We start from the raw sequence: 20,499 nt of genomic DNA on the forward strand, positions 1-20,499 counted from the left end.
GATGCAATATAATGGTTCAAAAGAACAAGACGTAGACTTGGCATGTAAACCTCACACTGGTTTTCTAATGCTTCACAGAAACCGATCTTTCCTGTAACTAACTCAAGCTCTTTATATTGCTGTTGCTTTAGCAAATAAAGTACACTTATTTTAAAAGGCAGAAGAATATGACATCAATTATTTTTCAGGAATACAACAATTAGTTCAGTAAAGTGACCAAAACCAAATTTCATGAAAGTGAAGCTTAAAATGATACATCATTACTTCTAAAGACTAAAGATGCATATGAAATGACATTAGGAAAAATCCAACCCATTCCTCAAAGATGCATGCTGTACTTCCATCACAAGATACGGGTCCTGGACCACACATCAGAATAAGTTTGTAAACAGAAAAAGATAAAAATATGGCAAGTCATTTCTGCTGTTATGACAAGTCAGGATCTGCATGTGCATTTTGCATGACAAAACACAGCTAAGCAAGCACAGCTGTAAGAATAACAATGTTAGAGTTGACCATTGAGGCTGAATATGAGTCTCCACAGAGCTGACAACTTCAATATGGCATCTCTATGTAGCTAAATTGTTTCCTAAATTAATTTTGGATAGCAAGTTACTTTTTGTTTACAGCTGCAATAAACCCCTCACCTGTGTATAAGCTAACCTGCTTTTAAACACCACACCATTCCAGCTAGCATTCGCTGCAGTTCAGGTTACACAGAACAGTCACGCATTCAAGCCTTGAGTGTTTGCAATGTAATTGACACCAAAAAAAACCAAGACCAAAAGCCAAAACTCCCCAAAACAAGAAAAAATCCATCAATCAAAAACCCAACTCAAACTCAAAGAAGTACTTACTGAAAATTAGATGGTGTTCCAATATCTGCCTTTGTCAATCTTCTCTTTTTAGTTTTTCCTTTCTTCTTTTCTTTGGTATATGAAATATTGTTGACTTGTGGAGTATAAAATCTGTTAGTTGTAATTTCTGGGTTTTTGATATCAACAGTTGCCATTGGTAGATTTGGGCCTGTGAAGGTAAAGTACAGGATTTTTACTACTGTGTTTCAACGAAGCCATATTTAATCTACAAACTTCGGGAGGTTTTTTTGAGCTGTAGAGTACTTGTAATGGAGCCATAGATCTACAAACCACATGCATCCAGCTGGTTTCTGGATGTCAGATGCAGAAACTAAGTTATCTGATGAAGAAAAGTGTTGCTAGAATAGAGCAACAGAAAAATTTTCTAAAGTAGAATTTGTTTTTTTGCCATCTGCACAGAATACATGAAATGAGACACACTAAGATACAACACGGCTACAATCCTAGACAAGATCAAAGAAGTGACTTGCATGAACAGTAACACCGAAACACCCAGAAGGCCATTAACTGGGCAGCACACTAACCTGACCCTAAAGGGGACAGAACCTTTGCTTAATAAGCCCCAAGTGAAAATGCCTTCTGCCATCACATACAGAAACTGAACTACATGACAACTTCAGAATGCTGCTTTGGACAGACACAGTACTGCCTTCAAATATAGGACAATATCTACAGAACTATTTAGGATTTCTTATGTCTTACTCTTTGACAGGTTTTCAAAATAATGAAGTCCCAGATAAGAAACAGCTTGAAGAGATAGTAAAAACAGCACCAGAAATACAATTCATAATTAGCATGCTTAATTTATGTTCTCAAACCTTGTTCTTTATTATAAACAATTCTGAATTATTACTCTAGTTATTTAATATGCCTCTGAATTATACTCCTGCCAATTTCAGCATTTTAATATTACATTATTTGTGCAGCACTAGCAAATAAACATACCCAACATGAGTTCTACTCAGGTTTTTTAGCTTTGACAGAAGATAACAACATAAGCAAGTTATAGCAGTATTTAAATACTAAGAGGTAATTATGCATTTATCATATACATTGAGGGCAGAGCAGAATCACAGAATATTCAGAGTTGGAAGGAACCCACAAGGATCACTGAGTCCAACTCTTAAATATGTATACATACACATAGGCATATTTTTAAAGAAACCTGCAAAAAGGGTAAGTAATTTCAGTTTTGGAAGAATGAGACTAAATGATTAATTTAAGACTAGTTTGGCCAGAAATAGTTTGAAAATGTTCTCTACTTTCCTGTAAGTTGGGACCCAGTGGTTTGAAAATTAACTAAATTAAGACTCATGCACCCAGTCTTATTGGGAAGATGATAAAAAAAGTCTAATTAGACTTCAATAAATCTGAACCTTATTTTGACACTATTTTTTCATAACTATCCATTTTTCATAATTATCCATTTTGTATGGATAATTCAAAAGCTCTCTAAGCATTTTGAAAGGACCAAAAAGCCTTATGTTCACAGTCCAAAGTCAAAATCAGAAAGGAGAAGTAAACAATACAATGAATAAAATGATATTTGTAGTTAAATACCTCAGTGGAAAGCACCTACTACTAGCCAGGACAAGAAACAGAAACATGACACTGGGCTAGACAAAAGTCATCTAAAACATATGACAATGCCTTCATTCCTGTAGGAGTCTTAAGGGACAAGATTTAAAACTGCATTGAAACTGCAGGAAAAAGAATTTCTAAAATGTTTTCTGCTAAGCACAAATGCTTTGATCTAGAAATGTTATGATCTAGAGAACTGTCCTTTGAGAATACCACAACATAAACTGACCCCATATCATTATGCAAAACAATTTGCATTGTTAAAATTAGTACTGAATTGACTAATCATCAAATATTATTAACTCAACAAATGAAGTTCAGTAAAATCTTCAGAATGAGTTGAAAACTACAGTTGTAATTTCATTAGGTACAAAACTAAAAACAGTAGGAGTTAATTTTCACTTTAATCATCTATTATATTTTCTCTGTTATATGCTCTCTGTTTTCACCTGTTATATTGATATTTACAGTTCCAATAGCTATACTGACATTCAAAAAGAAACTGGTACCTTTACAATGCTAGTAAATTTGTCATATTCTTACATGCAAAAAGGTGCATTTTTAAAATCCTGAACTAACCACACATGGTTTTAACCATGTAAAGCAGCAGCCATCTGCAAACTGATGTTTTAATCAGTTGAGCTCAAATCAAGGATTAATAGCCTGATTCCTTGATACTGATAATATTCATACAAGAGGTCATAGTGAACTTAAGGATGAAAATTTTTCTTACCGTCAGGTTTAGACCTTAGATGTCCACGAGGGATAAAAGAATCTTGGAAAGAATTGCACTCTTCTAGAACTGCCATATTTATATCCAGTAAAATTTTTCCCATCATAAGACATGCACCTTCCCCATCAGGTGCAGACAGCTCAATAAGTGAAGATGAGAGAGGCATATAGAGCTCATCATTAGGAAGCACCTGACAGTACAGTGGCGTTAAGCATCCACTGTTATCAATATCTGTGACATCTTCAGAAGGGGCTCCAGAAAATGTTGTACAGAACATTATGAAATGTTAACTCTAGGAAATTCTCTGTATTTTATGTAGAATCTCTCTAGGTATCTGTCCCAGACTACAGACAGCCCTTCAAAATATGCAAACTGTTCTAGTTAACAGCTGAAACAAAATTCTGCCACATGGTTCTTCAATATTCTCTCAAAACCTAATACTCTGACAAATCCTTATTTCATCCAGAATTTCACCGAGGTCAGTTCAACCACAATAACTCTTCTTTATTTGCATAAAGAGACCTAGCTATTACACATGAGTAGAACATAAATCCCAGGAAATTACAGACTAATACATTTTACATAACTGTTAATGCCAATTTGAGTTTAATCCTGCAATTCTACAAAAAAAAAATCTTAAATCCGTATCATTGAAAACGTCACACAAAAACCCAGCGAGCTTTTTCCATGCAGCTTCAATGTATGCAGAAAATCCAGACTAACAAGCCTCACTAAAACAAAATTCCCCACAGTATTTCAAGCAAGAATCATGTGAGTACAGAAATGTGACTGTTCTTGTTTTTTGTTTTAGAGGTAATTATGCACAAAAAAAAAGCAGGTGTTACATCTTTTTTTCCCCAATAGGATTTCACTGCATATAGAGTAAAACAAAATCAAACTGATACTACAACAGGTATGGGGTTTTTTTTCCAGTTACATGCTGATAGTATATATCTGTTCTAGTATTAATTCCAAATACTGAAATGCAAAGTCTGTATAGAATATAACCACCTGAGGCCTGTGACTACTGAGGGCATGGCCACACAACTCCTTGCCAGCAGAGAAGTCAGGCATTACAGAATTTGACAGAATCAGAAAAGGCAAATGGACAGATTGTGAAAGAGTATGTGGATGTCCCAGGGGAATAGTTTATTAAAAAGCAGATATACTGAAATCTTTGAAGTAACTGAGCATAAACCCTATGCCTTCCACAGAATATTCAGGATAAAGGCAGAAGGACAATGACTGCAAATTTTGACAAACAAATTGTGTTACAATAGAGATAAAGGCTTAATTTTTTGTGGTAGATAGTAAGTACTACATGGTCACCACTGCTGTTTTAATTCTCATCTGCTGTGCAGACGCTGCTATCAGGGATGAGCAAAACACTAGTTAAAACTTTCTGAAAGCTCAGAAAAGCTGGCAAGACAATCACGGATTGTATTATTACAAGTGTTTCAAAACTTACCAACCCAGTCACAGTTGAAGGACTCTATACTAAACTGCTTGGCCTAAACTGATGATTGCCGGAATATTGTCAAAAGTTAATGTTTATGAAAAAGAAAAAGTAATTTTTTGAGATGTATGAGGGAGGCTTTATTTGGGTATATAAAGGTATCAGTAGTTCCCATAATGCAGGATTAGTTTAGCATTACGTATTTTGGTGACCTACAGGGATGCTTGAATGACTTGGCTAGTACAAATTTTAAGACTACTACTTCAGGCCTTAAGGGGACCTCAGAAGATCAGCTGACTGCACCCTTGCTCAAGCAGCAAACTCACAGTGACATGACCTATGATCTGGATCACCAACAGAAATGACAAGAGAAATCACTTTTTAACTTCAGTGTGAATTCAGAAATCAAAGACACCAAACTTTATATTCATTGATGTACATTTTTCACTAGATTTTAGAACAGACAGTACAAAAATTCTAGATGAAACTGATATATAATTTGAGTCCTTCCATTAATTTAATGAGAGGATCTCCTGAGGAACCTTTATCTTCATGCTAGGGAGACATATGCCTGAAAGGCAAATAGATTCGAATAATTCTTCATTCAAAAAAAAGTTTAATATTGACAAGCATATGACATACAACCAAATTACTATGTTACATGGTTAGCCAGATACATTGAAATTGAAATTTTATGTATGTTCCATGAAATCCATTATCATTATGCCTGCCTTTAAGACAAAAAGACTAACTTTGTGTACAGTGATCCTATCCATATATATTTTGGAGACCAAGCAGCAAATGCAAGGTACAAAGATTTCTTCTCAGTTTGAGATGAAGGGCCCTCTATCCTATTTGCAACAAAACATGCTCCTCCAAAAACATTCTTTACAATGCCAGCTAAGCCACAAATCTTTCAAGCCACAACTAAATACCAAAGAACAGAAACAAAAGAAATATAGTGACCAACGGAACAAGAGTTTACTGCTTTTCCCACTACATGACTGTCCTAAACAAGCCTGAAACAAAGCTATACATAACCAGTAAATGACAGCAGTAAGAAAAAATAAAATGCAGTGATTTGTGCAAAAAGCTTACCATTTGGTGGGTCTCGTCTTTTTTCTGTTGAAAAAGAAAAAGAGCTATTTAATCATAGGTATCACAGGAAAAATTAATTCTAAATTTTACTTTCTAGTGAAGCTTTCAATGACCTTAACCTCAAACTTAGGAATCTATTAATATCCTTAAAGTCTACTTGTGCAGTTGAAAAAAAAGCATTACAGAACAATAAAAACCCAATCTTAGATAATAAGCACTGATTTCAAGTGTGTAAACTGAGCAGAAGCATAAGGTAATAGCCACGGAGCTATTTCAGGCATTCCAACTATGAACTAAAGTGAAATATTCAAAGAACATCTGTTTTAGTACAACCTATTAAAGTAAGTTTTTTGAAGCATTATTCTTTCCAATGCCCACTGAATGAAACTGTTCTTTCATTTTTACTTGAAATATAATTAGCACTTTATATTACAGAGTACTGTTCTCCCACAGAAACTAAAATTTAATTACTTTTTGCTGTATGCAAAGAAAACAGGACACAGAGAGGCAAGACACTTCACTTATGTTATCCAACAGGTATAACAATAGGAACAATACGGAAAAGAACTAGAATCTCCTTGGTACTAATATGATATTCTATTCACAGCACCACACTGTTTCACAGACCGTGAATAATCTGGCTTGATGATTTAAAATGTAAACATTTCACACCTCAATATTCTCAGTGTATAATGGTAAATTTCCCTTTAAAGGAGATTTCTTTCACTTACTATTAATTCCTACACCCCCAGTACTTATTTACACCATTTTTGTATCTAGACCACACTCTTAAGAATTTTGGATTTAGCAGCACCCATAAAGGCAAGCAGTTTATCATGTCACCACATCAAAAACCACAGCTCTGTAAGGAAGGATGTACATCCCTCCCTTTCAGACCTGGAGTATCCATAAGCTAACAGGGGCTCCCAAAAGTTCTGTAATAAGAATTTGTAACAGGCACTTCACTTTTCAGCAAGGCCCAGAAAACTTGTTAATTTCTATTTTTCCAGACTCATAAACATAATAAAAGAGAGAAGGTGCCTCCACAGATGGTGCTGACCTTGTCCTAGGAATACTTAAAAAACCCAAAAAATATACAATCCTAAGTGTGCAAGGCAAGTCAGCCTCATATGAATCTGCTGATCTACAGGGAATAAAAGAATCTGTCAGGATCATCAAACTTTCATGGGAAGGAGACCAAAACCCACAGAGAATCAGCTTTTGATGAACAAGCCCTTCTAGAGACAGACTGTTTATTCTTAGGTTACAGTAGGTTAGTTTCAGACACAGATAGGGAGAATCTCTGCAAGGGTGCCTCAGCATAAGGTATCAGGTCTGAGGGGAAGAAAAGAAAAAAGAAAATAAAAAGAGAAGAAAAAAAGGAAAGAGAGAAAAAAAAGGCTTTTTGGACAAATAGTGTGCTTTCTCTTCCTAGAATATTCAGTTTAAGAAACCACATCTCATACCGTCCCAAAAACAAGCAAAGAACAAACCACCCAAACCCAACCTTCAGACCATAATTAGAGTTTTATTCAACAATTCAGAGACAGCAAAGAAGAGTGCAGAACTCGTTGCAAGTCAGCTGGCACAGGATGGGAAGCTGGCAAAAGCAGGAGGTATTCCTAGGAAGCATTAAGTGTCTTGTGTCAAATCATGGGAATCCATTGCAATTTTCATTAGAAGAAATTGTTCAAGAGAAAAAACAATGGGAAATAAAGCAAGACATTTTATAGACTTCCTGTAATTTTTGCTGGATAGATTAATTTGTGGCCCCAGAGAGACCAGATCTCTTCTTATGTGGTTCCTACTGCTGACAAGAAAGTATGAACTCTTGTTCCTGAAGGACAGATGACCACCCTGTTGAGTGGTGGATTTCTCTGTTTTGAAAAATGAAGATGCCTACTGATTGAAAACAGATCAACATCAGCAGGTGCTTATGTCCAAAAAACACAGCTCCCTTCCACAAGCATTCCTGGAAATGAGAATAATCTCTGCTGAGACTTCAATCCAATGCAAGCTGAGCACTTTAGAGATGTCCTTGTCACCCAGGCAGCAAAAACAAAAGTTGTGGCCAAAGATGAAAGAAAAAACCCAAACGAAACCAACAAATCCCTGTCTATATTAAGTATGCAGCCTGAAACTTATGAAGTGTCTTATGAAGGGACTCAGGAACTAAAGCTTGTGGAGGAAAAAGGCAGCTTCAGAGAGGGTTAACAGAGCTTCCACACATGAGCTACAAGCATTCTATAAAAATTAGTTAAGAAGTCCCCTACTTCAGAAAGAACTACTTGCAGTTAAGAACAAGTGTCTTTTAGGGCTGAGTGCTCAGCATGCAGAGAAGGCACTTGTGTGTGTGTCCACATATTAACATTTCTTAGGCAAGATAATAAAAAGACAAACTAATGGTATCTATGTGCAAGAATACCCAAAGTGAGACTGTACTACAGTGATATGCACTGAGAAGAGAAACACTGTTCACCCTGCTTACTGGGTGAACTGTTTGGGATTGGTTTAATAAGTAAATGGAGAGATTATTTAGGTAACTCTACCACAGAAATTAACTAATTATAGTATTTTTTTCCTAACCTAAGGCTAAGAATTTGACTAAAAAAAAACCCAACCCACACCAGAATTTAGCTAGATGAAAACCAGCACAATATTACAAAGATTAGGAAAATAGATCAAGAATTCTTTCTCTGCCTTTCTCCCTTATTCTGTTCTCTACTCGATATTTTGTACATTTGCAAGCTTTTGTAAATTGTCTATTTGGAGCCAAACTTTCACCTCTCTGGAACTCCACAGACACACTTACTCAGAGGTTGTCTGTATACTGGAGTGCATTTCACGCAGAGTGAGGAAGAGCAGAACCCTGTTGCCTTTTCTCTCAGCTGTTAGTATTTTTGTCTACTAGCCTCAGCACCAAGTCATAGCTCTGTGAGTGAGAACTGCTGTTCCTGCTACCTTCCAACAACATAATCTTTCATAAGACTCCGGGAAAAATCTCTTAGCAAGCCCTGAATGGTATAACAGGCAGCTAAATGATCACATGGAGTACTCATTTGAGCTGAAAGCATCTCAGGTGCACCGCTATGAAATGAAACATATTTTGGAAGGCATGGGACTAAAAATCCCATTAAAATAGAAAAGCAGCAAAACTACCACACTATTACCTTGGTGATTGAGAAGGTAAGATGCATTAGAATATATACACAATGTATATATACACATTATAAATAATATACAACTTTTATACCATTTGTATTACATATAAATCTATATATAAATTAATGTTTTATATAAGCATTTATAGGCAAACAAATAAAAACATAAACACCGAGAGCAAATCAGCTTTGATTTGAGCAAGTGCAAAGCCTGTTATTTTAAAAGCGCAACTAAACAGCCACAATGACAAATACAGAACTCCATCTGGTGGTTTGACTAAGGAATCTCATGAGTATTTTAAATTCTTGAAGTGTTTTGTTTTGACGGTTAATTTTTTGTTTGTTTTTGTTTTTAAATAAAGTTGTCTTGAAATTGTAAGTATTTGGGGAGGGAGAGTTGTTTGTTTGTTATGACAATAGATGGAGTAAACTCACCCTGTAATGTGAGCTTGAGCACAGAAACCAAGATATTAGTTCAAAGAGTAAATGAGAAAAATGTATATGGTCCTACGGAAAAAAAAACTCTATGCGTAAGGAAAACTTTGAACAGGAGGTTTGACTGAACCACTATTTTCAAACAAAGTTTGCTGTGGCCAATAATATAAACATTCTTCCTCCCAAATCATGTCTGTGCACTGTAGCACTGGGTTTTAGACATATAACGAAACTTCAGGAACAGCAGATGCAAAATTACTTTTACACCATGAGCATGAGAAATATTATTAATGCCCCTTCTTAATGATCCCACCTCTCCTCATGAAACCTTATGAACTTATTCTGAGCAGAGGGAATCTTAAAGAAGTCATTTAAGCTCCTGGAACAAGTGCTCTGCTACTGAGCCACCATACCTTAATGAAAGCCAAGTGAATACATACAGATCATGCATGTTCCCAAGAACTTGCAAGGATGGCTCTCCACGACGAGGGCTTCCTCCTTTTCCAGTACACTGCATTGCTAGTGCAATTGAATTCCAGAATGGACTAAAAAAACATATCCTGTAGCTCGAACACAAGTCCACACTACAGCTTACAGAGAGCCTGAACACATCCATGTGTTCCCAGCCTATGTTTTGTATCACTTTATCCTTCATGGACATATGGCTGTCAGACAGACAAGTTGTTTATGGACTCCCTGGAAAATGACCAAGACAAGATCTGTAGGAAGCCTGAGCTCCCTTTAAAAGCACTGACCACATTCCCAAGGCATCTTGCAGCTGGCAAAAAGCATGCTGTGCTTCACTGTCCTGAGCTGCTAAGGACAGTATAGGCATATTATGTCTTCCGTTCGTGGCCTGAGCCAAGATCACTAGTTCTGAATAAAAGATATTTCTCTACTAACTGCTGGATCAGTGCCAAAAATTCATTCACATGAACTACTGAACATACCAGATGGTAAAATCTTTGTTACAACCCACTCAGGCTGAATTTAAACAAATCAGTTATAAACAGCCCAGAGCTAAAAGAGGGTTTAGTTGAATGTGAAAACAGCTTAGAGAAAGATTCTAGTTTTCCCACTGTCATTTTTGTTTCCCCTTGATCTATATTTCAATCGCCACAACCTTGGGGTCTCAGTTTACATGGAAACTCATAGCACAGAACACCAAGTTAAGTTATTTCAGCAAAATACTAATTTTCGCACAACAGAGAAAGCAGTACGGTTTAAATAGCACAACCAGTTCAAAATATAAATATGGCAGTACTGCCTCCAGTAGCTTTCAGACATAGCAGTAGCTTTCTGCCTCCCCCCAAAATCAACAGAAACAAGCCTAAATTTAAGATTAATTTGAATATTTACCAGATTTTCTCTGCCGTCGTCCAAGTAAATCTGTTACTGTTTTGCGGAATAGTTTAGCTTCTTCTTCATTAGCAAAATTAAGACCAACTTGACAAGTCTGAAAAACATTAATATTCCCCCACCCATCACTAAGAAAATGTTTCAAAGGCTTTATTAAATGTTGTCTTACACCTTCTAAAGGTGTAACAAGAAAATAGCATCACTGCAAATTTGGAAGCAAGTCTTGGTGAAACATTCCATCTTAGGAACATCTGTCTACTACTCAAGTTTCTAGAAATCATGGCTAACAGATTTGAACAAAATTTTGTAGCTTGAAATCAAAGGGCGGGGAGAGGAAAATTTGTGTTCTAAGAATATACGATACTTCACAAACATCATCTGCAAGTCAAAATGTAATTTCAGTAAAGAAAGTTGAAAATAAAGAACCACATTTTATGCTTCTGTACTATGAATTAAATTGTCTAGTTGAGGTACCAAAAAAAATTCCTTTTATAAATAAGCTTAAAAAGCTTCAAGGAGCACAGGTAATATTGTACTTTTATAAATAATTTACGGAATGAATTAATAACCTCAGTTACATTAAAAGAAGGTACTGTTAAAACCAAAGGCATTTTAAAGTAGGTATTCAAAGACATTCAGACTCACATCTCCAGCAAAGGTATGAAAATATCCTCTAGGACTATTATATACAAAGTTATTGTACAGCTCCTGCTCCCACAATAATTTCCCATCCTGAAAAGAAGAAGAAAAAAAAACTGAAAACCTTCAGATGAAATTGCAGAGTTTAACTTCTTTCACAGGTAGAACCTATTATGAATTGGATGCAGCATGGTGTTAATCATCCTCCTTGCTATTAACTCAAAGAATGAGCTCAATCAAAATCAAAATACAATAGAGTTTGTGGAAAAGCGGTGAAAGCTTATTCCATTGGGTCACTGTATTCTGTTGAAATTCCTGGATGTTTTCAAAAATATCCTTCAAGTTCTATAATCCTGCAATAGTGATACTGGGAGTAGTAAAAGTGATCACTCTTAGGAAGCTCAGTTGGTTAGAGAATGGTGCTAATAACACCAAGGTCATGGTTTTGATCCCCATATGGGCCATTCACTTAAGAGTTGTGGGTCCCTCCCAACTCGGAATATTCTGTGATTCTGTGAACACTGTGACGAAACAGCAGCAGCAATAAAGGAGGTTTCCAGTTTCCTGTTCTTATCTGAGGCTTGACTTGAAGACAGTTAACTTAAAAATCTCACCTTTTTAAGAAAGTTTCATGTATTTAAATGACATTATAGTTCAGCACCCAAGGAAGAGGCTTCTCACTAAGTCTTAACAGTCAAGTGACCAAATCACAAAGTCAAATGCAAGTAGCAACTGGCAATCCTGAACAAATCTGAGACTTCAAGCACTGAAGGTTGACAGATAATGAGCTGTTCCTGGCTTTAGAGATAATGGGAATCTTTCCAAAGTCTCAATATTGTCACTAGGACTTAGGTTTCTCAGCACCATTTTTATGATGAAAACACTTTTTGGACACTTCATCTCTCAGTTCCCACTGTCTTGCGTGAAATATTATAATGGGACAAGGACCTTTAGTATGAGTGTATATATCATGAAAGGGAGAACAAAAAAAAAGCCACCAAAAAACCCCCAAAAAGTCAAAACATGCAACTTGTTTGTACTGCATTTTTCACATGCACCAACACACTGATCAAAGAGATTGTTTCCACCCATACAGAAGACAGCATATCCTTTGTTAAACCATTTAAAGTAGTGACACCTGCTAGAATTGTGACAGCTATCCATCTGTGACAGTATACAAGCTTCATTAATTTGACTAATCAGATCTGTAGAGGACAGCTTCTGAGAGCTGTAAGAAAATTGAGTCTGATATTTATTTCATCCATAGAAGATGACAACTAGGAAATAGTTTGAATTTCGAATACCTGAACGTTCCACTTCCCTATTAATAAGCACTGTAATTGCACTGCTTAAAGCACAACTATTTACTTGAGAATTTCTATGAGTTTGTAGCTACAACAACCTACACTCAGTAGATTCAAAACGGAGAATGAATACAATCAAGCTTCAGGAGTCTAGGGAAAAAAAAAGGATGCTTACCTTAATGTCAAATATTCTGATAAAATACGACCTCTGCGGATTGTCCTTTACAAGGCAAGCTACGCCACAGCACTTCTTTGACCACATGGCATTGCGATCTGCTGCATATATTTGAACAACTGCTGAAGACATCGTCTAGAAAAAAAAGGTAGCTATTACTTTTACGGTAAAAATCATGAATTTTACAATTGATCCTTTACCAAAACATCTCTTAATTTTGTTCCTTGTTCTAGGCAGCAACTTTGCTGACTTCCCATGTAATAAGACAGTAAAGTTCAAATGACTCCTATGCTTTAGATTTTCACTTCTATGCAGGAACCTAACTGATCTTTTTGTTCTTATTTTTGAAAGCAACAAAGAGATTTTGCCTGTAAGAAGCAAATCAGTAACTATGGCAGTCACACAGAGAATGCAAGGAAATTTCTTTCTGTTCAGTACTTCAAACTGGATAGAAACACAATACTCAAGCTGGAACTGTAAATGATACAGCACCTGGAGACACTCCTGGGTACTGGAATGCAATTGCCTACATTGCTTAATTGTTCAAATGGTCTCTGGCACAATTTTAACCTATGCCAACTAGCAAACTCCTAAATTCTTGGGCATGGTTTGAGAATTCACAGGAGCTAGGATCATTCCCAGCTGGCAACTTGAAATTGTCCTGTTTTCAAACTGAGAGATTTTAATAAGAGATGAAGATTATTCCACACCAGATTGCTGCAGTCACTGGGAATATTCCTCAGCATATTTTCTATGTGTCCTACGAGAGAAGAAAAAGCGAAGTCCTTGAAGAATATTTATTTAGCAGCCAAGTCATATGGACAGAGCTTAGATACTCTGTAATGGGACAGACCAGAGGGTTATCTAGCCTAAGATCTACTCTCCAGGAGCACAAGATGCCCAGGTAGGAATAAAAGAGTACACCATTACAACTATGGAAGCATATCCCTAGCAACTGCCAGGTTGGAGCTCAAAGCTCCCCAAGCCAGCATGTGTTTTACAGCACATTCCTTTGTGGATTTGTCTAATCACTCTTCAAACTCATGAGAACTTTTGAGCATCACAACACTGGACAGGATCATATTTCACAGTTCACTTATGCACTGTATGAATAGTTAGCCACTTTTATCTAGACATTTGCCACCTGCTAATTCCAGCTGACTGTCCCTTCATATTCTTGCACTAGGAGATGGTGTTCATGGCTTCACAGTTCCTTCTCCATGCTGCACATGCTTTTACAGATGTTTGTCACACATCTTTGCCCTGTTCTCTACTCTTTAGGAAGTGACACTAGTTTTAAGTCATTCTTGTAGCAAGAAAAAAAAAATCTACACTTTAATTACCCTTGTCACTCTTACATGGATCTTAACTAGTCCTACTACATCTTCCTTTGACTGGAGATGAGACTTATCCTATATGAATGCAGTTTGTTAGCCTTTTGAACATAGAGTCACAATAACAGTTTTCATTTTTGTTCTCTATTCATTTCACTGTCAGTCAAAGAGAGTTTTATTTCCTTTTTCACTATGAAATATTAAACAGATGTTTTCATAGATCTGCTATAGTTCCATGACCTTTCTGGATGAATCATACCTAATCTGAGTAATGGTCTCCACATTAGGTTTTCCCCACCTGCTCAACGAGGATTACTTTACATTCATGAATTTGACTACTTGCGAAAACAGTAGACATCTAGAACGCAGGCATGCCTAGTTGCATTACAAGATTATCTACTAAATATCATTATCACCATGGTCACACTTTTCTTGGTTTAAGAAACCAAAAGAATAATCTAAGTTTCATTGGATTCTTTTACTTTAACAAAACTGGAAGTTTTTTGATAGAAGCCAAAGTAATGTAGGCAGACTGTAGCTACGCCTTGGGAAAGCTCTATAAACTTTGCCCAAGAACTGTGATGTTAACTTTCACAAGTCAAGATATAATTCTGTTCCTCTCTGCAGCCTCCTCTTCAGTTGTCAGACTGACTACTAATCTTTCTGGTAACCTACAGAAAAAGTTAAAGCATGTTTGTCTGACAAAAAGAGTGCTTTGTAGTTGTAGAGCACTTGATGAGGCAACTAAGGGTAGAGTAAAATTTCTCTCCCTATAACCTACAGAGTAATATGAACAATTTAATCATAACTGCACTTGTCAGATGACTAAAAAGGGACTTGGGAATTAGCCATGCTACCACCACAAAACAGGTATACTTGCAAGCTAATGTCAGCTAAGAGATGCCATTTCCCCTCTATGTTGCAACAGGGAATTACTTAATTTTGGGCACACCTGGCCAGATTTTGTTGAAAATTTCTGCTTCTCTAACACCTTTTTTCCCCTTCATTTCTCCAATATCATCTTCATTGCTAAACCAATAATGTTGTAGACACAAGACAACACAAAGGAGCAAAGATGGGCCATTCTACAGTTCACATTCAATCACAGCAACTATCTCGCCACCCGTGCAAGAAACCTGCTCAACCCTCCAAAACAAATCCAGCTCCACTAACCTCCACCCAACAGGACTACCCACAGAAATGGGTGGTCTTGGCAGGAATCATGCAACTTAAATATAAGGCACAGGAGACAGTGATTTGTTTTGAGACAGGGCTCCCTATGCTTGCTTCCTATCATATCTAACAGCAAAAGCACCAACTGGATTACCTGGGTAAAACAGTAACTGTCGTAACTCAGTAACAACTGCATATAAAATCTTGGGCCAACGCCTATCCCAGGAGTAGAAAGAAGAATATTAAACAAAAAAAGTGTGTCCTCATTCTGCATAATCATAATACTTGTTTAATGTACACTTGGTTACCCTATGAGCAGAGCTTTATTTAAAGTTAGAGACAATTTCACTGAATCTAAAGTAGGTGTTGTTTTGAGGTCTTCTGAATTTAGAGTTCAATTACATTTTAACTTACTCATTAGCATTGTACAAATTCCTAGTGTTGACAAACTCCAATGCAGTTTTCACATGTTAGAACATATAATTCACAAATTCTGCTGTTACATGACTCATGGTTTTTTAATAAAAGGGCAATACAGGAAAAAACACAAGGTGTATTTTTGTCAGGAGGGAAGGACAATTAAATCCAACTCCTTTTACTTCATCCACTGTTCATTTTCGTTATGTAGAGCAGTGGTGCCATGCTTTCTGCTATTCAGCTTCTGGAAGACAGGTGGCAAAAATAATTAATCATTCAAACCCTTTGGAAATTTACAGACCTATAAGCAAAATTTAAAACTTGAGAAAATATATGAACCATAAACTTCATCTACTGCTATTCATTATGAATCCAAGCCACACAAATTCCAATAAAAAAAATTCAACTTCATTGCACAATTGCAGCGTCTGAGAACAGACATTTACACAATATCATAATTTTTACACAATTACACAATTTATACATCAGATATTTACACAAATATCATAATTTGAGTATTGTACTGCATTTTCTGAGTAAGCATTCACTGTCAGCTCAGTTTCTCATAGCATTCTTGAAGAGAATATTGCATTTAAAAGTATGGGTTCTTTAAAACTATATGTAAATACTTCTTCAGAGTAGGTCACACCACTGATTCAATATCCTGAGCGCATTTTTTCTGAGATAAAGTTATTTTGTTACTTAATACCTAAAGTTATTACTGCATTTTCAGGAGGAGGATTTTGAAGTTGTCACTACTGCTTTCTTAACAGTTTGGTGAGGACCCTGTCCTTTTTATATAGCTGTATATTTGGAAAAGATGCATAGAGGAAAGAAATAAGGTAGCCCACCAAAAATGGGTGGGCCATGGAGATGAAAACACACCCCCCTTTAGTTCCCTTTACTTTTTCCACACCAGCCTCCAGCTGGAGGACATGCCATTGATTCCAGGGACTTGTCACACCCCTCAAGCTGATGAGCTATGAAGCAGTAAGTATGGTGTTGTCAGCTGTACACTGGCTGTTTCACTGGCAGATCTGGTCTTACCCTTCAACACACATACTGCAGGAAATGTGGTATCAACAAAAGGTTCATGAAAACACCTACTGCCTGCAAAACGTAGCCACAACTAGTCATCACACATTTGCAGAACGTGATCACAGCAGCCACGGACAGTTTCCAACTGGGCAGCAGATAGCTGTGTACTTTGATCAGCTTTTGGTGTGAACATTTGCTGTAGTGGCCTTTCAATAACTTGCTGTAACTCAGTGCTTCTCAAAAAAACAGTGAAGCAAGCCAACACAGATAGTTGCACAAGAAAGAGTCATCATAATAGATGACTTAAGGATAACAGACATTAAAACATAGGGGGTCAAAAGTCACAACAGAGAGTGGCAGCAAGATTAAGCAAGATGATGTTCAGTCACCTCAATATACACCAAAACAGAAAGATCCATTGGGATGGTTTTTGTAGTACAGCTGACAAGCTTGTGGTGCAAAGATCAAAGAATTATAAAATTACTTTGGTTGGATGTGACCTCTGTATGTCTTCCAGGCCAACCTCCTACTCACAGCAAGGGTAATTAAAAGCCTACAGTTCAAGTTGCCCAAGGTCCTGTCCAGTTAAGTTTAAAGGCTGCAAAATCACTTCTAGGGAATCTGTTCTAGTGCTTAATCACTCCCATTTTAATGCTTGTAAAAATGTGACTCAGTTTCATGTATTCCTCTAATAATTCACTATTGCTATGTGTTAGGTGTTGACAGTACTACTGATGACACACTAGAGGTAAATTTCAATCCTTTTCCAATTTTAAGAGTAATGGTTTTTTTCCCCATACAGGTGCAGAACCCTGCATACATACATAAGTTAATCGCACATGACAGTCTTGCTTTTCTTAAGTTATCCTTCCCAGCCCTTGGAAGTGTCTCACAAACAAAACTGTGGAAAAAAGATGACTTCACCTGGTACTGTAAGAATGCAAGTCGAATCAGTTGTTTCTAACAAGTTACTCTGTTCTAAACAGAGTAATCTCTTGAAAAAAACCACAATGCCTGTAGCTTCTTCACAAGGTCAGTCTGAGGACTTTGCGCCAGAAAGTCATAGTGAACAAAATAGCTCTTTAAACTTTGGGGGGGGGGGGAAGCTATGGTGAGTAGTTGTGTGCTACTGTAAGAATAGAAATCAATACTTCTATTGTCTTTTTTATAAAGCCGGTGTCTGGAAATGTTGTCCTAATCAATACAAGAGCTGGTGAGAAGGTACCCATGGCAGGTCTTTTTAAGACATGCTATGGTGAAAATCCTTATTATGGCTAAGCCAATATGTTGAAGTCTGACCAGGTAATGCTGGGTGCTCTTGGGTCACACATTTTTTCCTTGGTACAAGACTAGGAAGAGAGCCCACAGTTTGCTTCTAGGGTGACTGTTCAAGAATAAAGGGCTGTTGCTATTCAATGACATTAAAACAGCGGTAATAGTTTTCCTCAGAGAGCAGGGTTCAGGAATACAGGCATACTGACATCAAGTACCACGTCACTGTGGAAAACGCTTAGTGAGGTCTACCTCTAATCTTGACCACAAGAAGGACAGGAAGGTTCAGTACCAAGGCAATCTCTAAAAGCCTAGCATTATCTGAGTCATGGAAGAAGATATGGAAACTCATTAAATTCATGAATGAGAAAGACAAAAAGCAGAAATGAGAATGAGCTCTACAGAAAATAGAGCCTACTTCACAGAAAATCAGGCAAGTAGATAGAAATCAGTGGCTCACATTTTTTTCTCCAATTACAAATATTCTGAAGAAAACAAAAACAACTAAAATAAAATGTAGCACTGACCAATCAGAGACATTAATTGAAATCTTGTTTTTCTCAAAAAAAAGCTTACGTTTAAGCAATTACACTTTTAAATGTCAGTACGTTAATAAATTTGTATTATTCAAAGCAAACAAAATTGGAATTAGACAGTGATAAGACCTCCCTGTTTTTCTGGAATTGACTTATCTTCAGGCATTAATGTCTTACGTCATAAATATATTGAGTTTCCAAAAATGTTTCTGCAGTGCTCAACACAGTTATGCATTTTATCTCATCACTCAATACAGAAACATAAAACCTGCTGCAGGGACCAGGTACTGGAACTTTCACCCCTTTCTCAAGGGAAGGCTTTGGCATCCTACACAATCAAGCTCTACTTGCTCTTTCTGGCAGTTTAATTTCCCTTCTGCACAGTGGTCCTGTTATAAGGGAAAATGTAGCTTTTTTCTTGGCATTGAGGAGTCTCCTACCATGTGGGAACAGTGTGTTCCCTTCCTGCTAGGAAGGGCTGATAACCCACTTCCAGGGTGAATGTTCTCTCCACCACGCAATCCTACAGAAGGCATGCAATGCAATCTCCTCCAATGGTGATTTTAAATGAACTGACTAAGCCTGCCACTACTGAAATGATCCCTAACTAATTAGGGCACATAAACAACATGCAAATGTGCTTCCCTAACAATTTCAACATTATAAGTAGCAGAGGCATTTGCTAGAGTAGACAAAAAAATTTCCTAGCACTTTCACAGAACTTAGAAGAGTTAGTTTAATTAGGTTCAGAATCCTACAATATTTATTAGCCCTGGATACTAGGTAATACAACCTTCTTAAGCATGGATGTCTAGTATGATGGTTTAGATGCCATTCAGGCCTAACAGCAAGATATATGAACACAAATCAACACTTCCACTAAATTTTAAAGGTCTCAATAAGTATTCACAAGTGTCTAATTACTTACTTTCCAGTTATAGACAGGAAGGGATTGAGATAGGAAGAAAGACCACTAGGAGAGAGAAAAGGCTGGTGATGCTGAAGGCAGACTGCTTTTGCTTACTGCTGACACCATCTGAAGGCCCACAAAGAGTATGGCCCCAGACGACAGGGTAAGTACAACAGATGCACCTAACCTGTCTTTTTTGGCTTTCCCCCCCTTAAGAACAGTGTATCAGCTATTTATGGTTACTGAATCTTGTACAAAGGAAGTGTGATGATACTGTGTGATAGCATACATGCACATACTCTTCTGTTGCTAAAAATACTCTACAAGGACTCCACAATATTGTGACTATGAAATTAGATTTTCATCAGTTAGATTTTGCAACTCTCAGATTGGTTTATGTTTTCACACCAGGTTGCCTCCAGAATCTTCACAAATTAGTAACATGTGACAGCATTCATCCACTGGGGATTTGGACACTACTTTATTTGCACTTTGGATAAACTGTGATTACTTCAATTTTTAAAGCGATTACAGCTTCTGAAGATTTATTTAACAAATTACTAATAATCTTATCTTTAAAGGCAATTGTGTATTGCAAAAAAGCTATCTTCAAATGTTACCAATATGACTTTAAACTAGCTTCCCATAGAAAGAAGACATACAGAACTTAAGTTTACTGGCAGATTTCATCAAGTTAAGCAGCTGGAAACAACCTTCTAATTTTAATGCCATTTACAGGACATTATTTTTAAAGACAGACTGATTGTTCCACAGACAGGAAAACTAAAGCAAGATTTCACATTATTTGACAGAACTGACATAAGGGAGCCTTTTGTAAATACCCAAACACATCAGTAAAGCTTTATTTGGTGTAAGCTGAAAAATTACTCAGCTTAAGACACTGAGGCCTCACCACTTCCACTGCTTATAAATTATTTGCTACAGTCGCCGACAGTGTCCAATTTTAAGATTAAAGCTTCTGTTTAATTTCTTAATTTCT

The 20,499-nt window shown here is 36.8% G+C and overlaps 1 protein-coding gene across 2 annotated transcripts in view; it reads right to left on the reverse strand.

Moving 5' to 3' along the window:
- Positions 1-20,499, reverse strand: part of WASL (Wiskott-Aldrich syndrome like) — a 49,608-nt gene that overhangs the window by 11,066 nt on the left and 18,043 nt on the right. For both annotated transcript variants that reach the window (XM_027679182.1, XM_027679181.1), the window contains exons 2-6: positions 12,820-12,954; positions 11,347-11,433; positions 10,702-10,798; positions 5,747-5,770; positions 858-1,026 (exon numbers count right to left, since the gene is read on the reverse strand). In XM_027679182.1, coding sequence (XP_027534983.1) covers positions 858-1,026; positions 5,747-5,770; positions 10,702-10,798; positions 11,347-11,433; positions 12,820-12,954 — 512 coding nt within the window. The remainder of the gene's footprint in view (positions 1-857; positions 1,027-5,746; positions 5,771-10,701; positions 10,799-11,346; positions 11,434-12,819; positions 12,955-20,499) is intronic.

This window comes from Neopelma chrysocephalum, unplaced genomic scaffold (assembly GCF_003984885.1).
Source record: "Neopelma chrysocephalum unplaced genomic scaffold, ASM398488v2 Primary Assembly neopelma1_45, whole genome shotgun sequence".
Taxonomy (NCBI): Eukaryota; Metazoa; Chordata; class Aves; order Passeriformes; family Pipridae; genus Neopelma; species Neopelma chrysocephalum.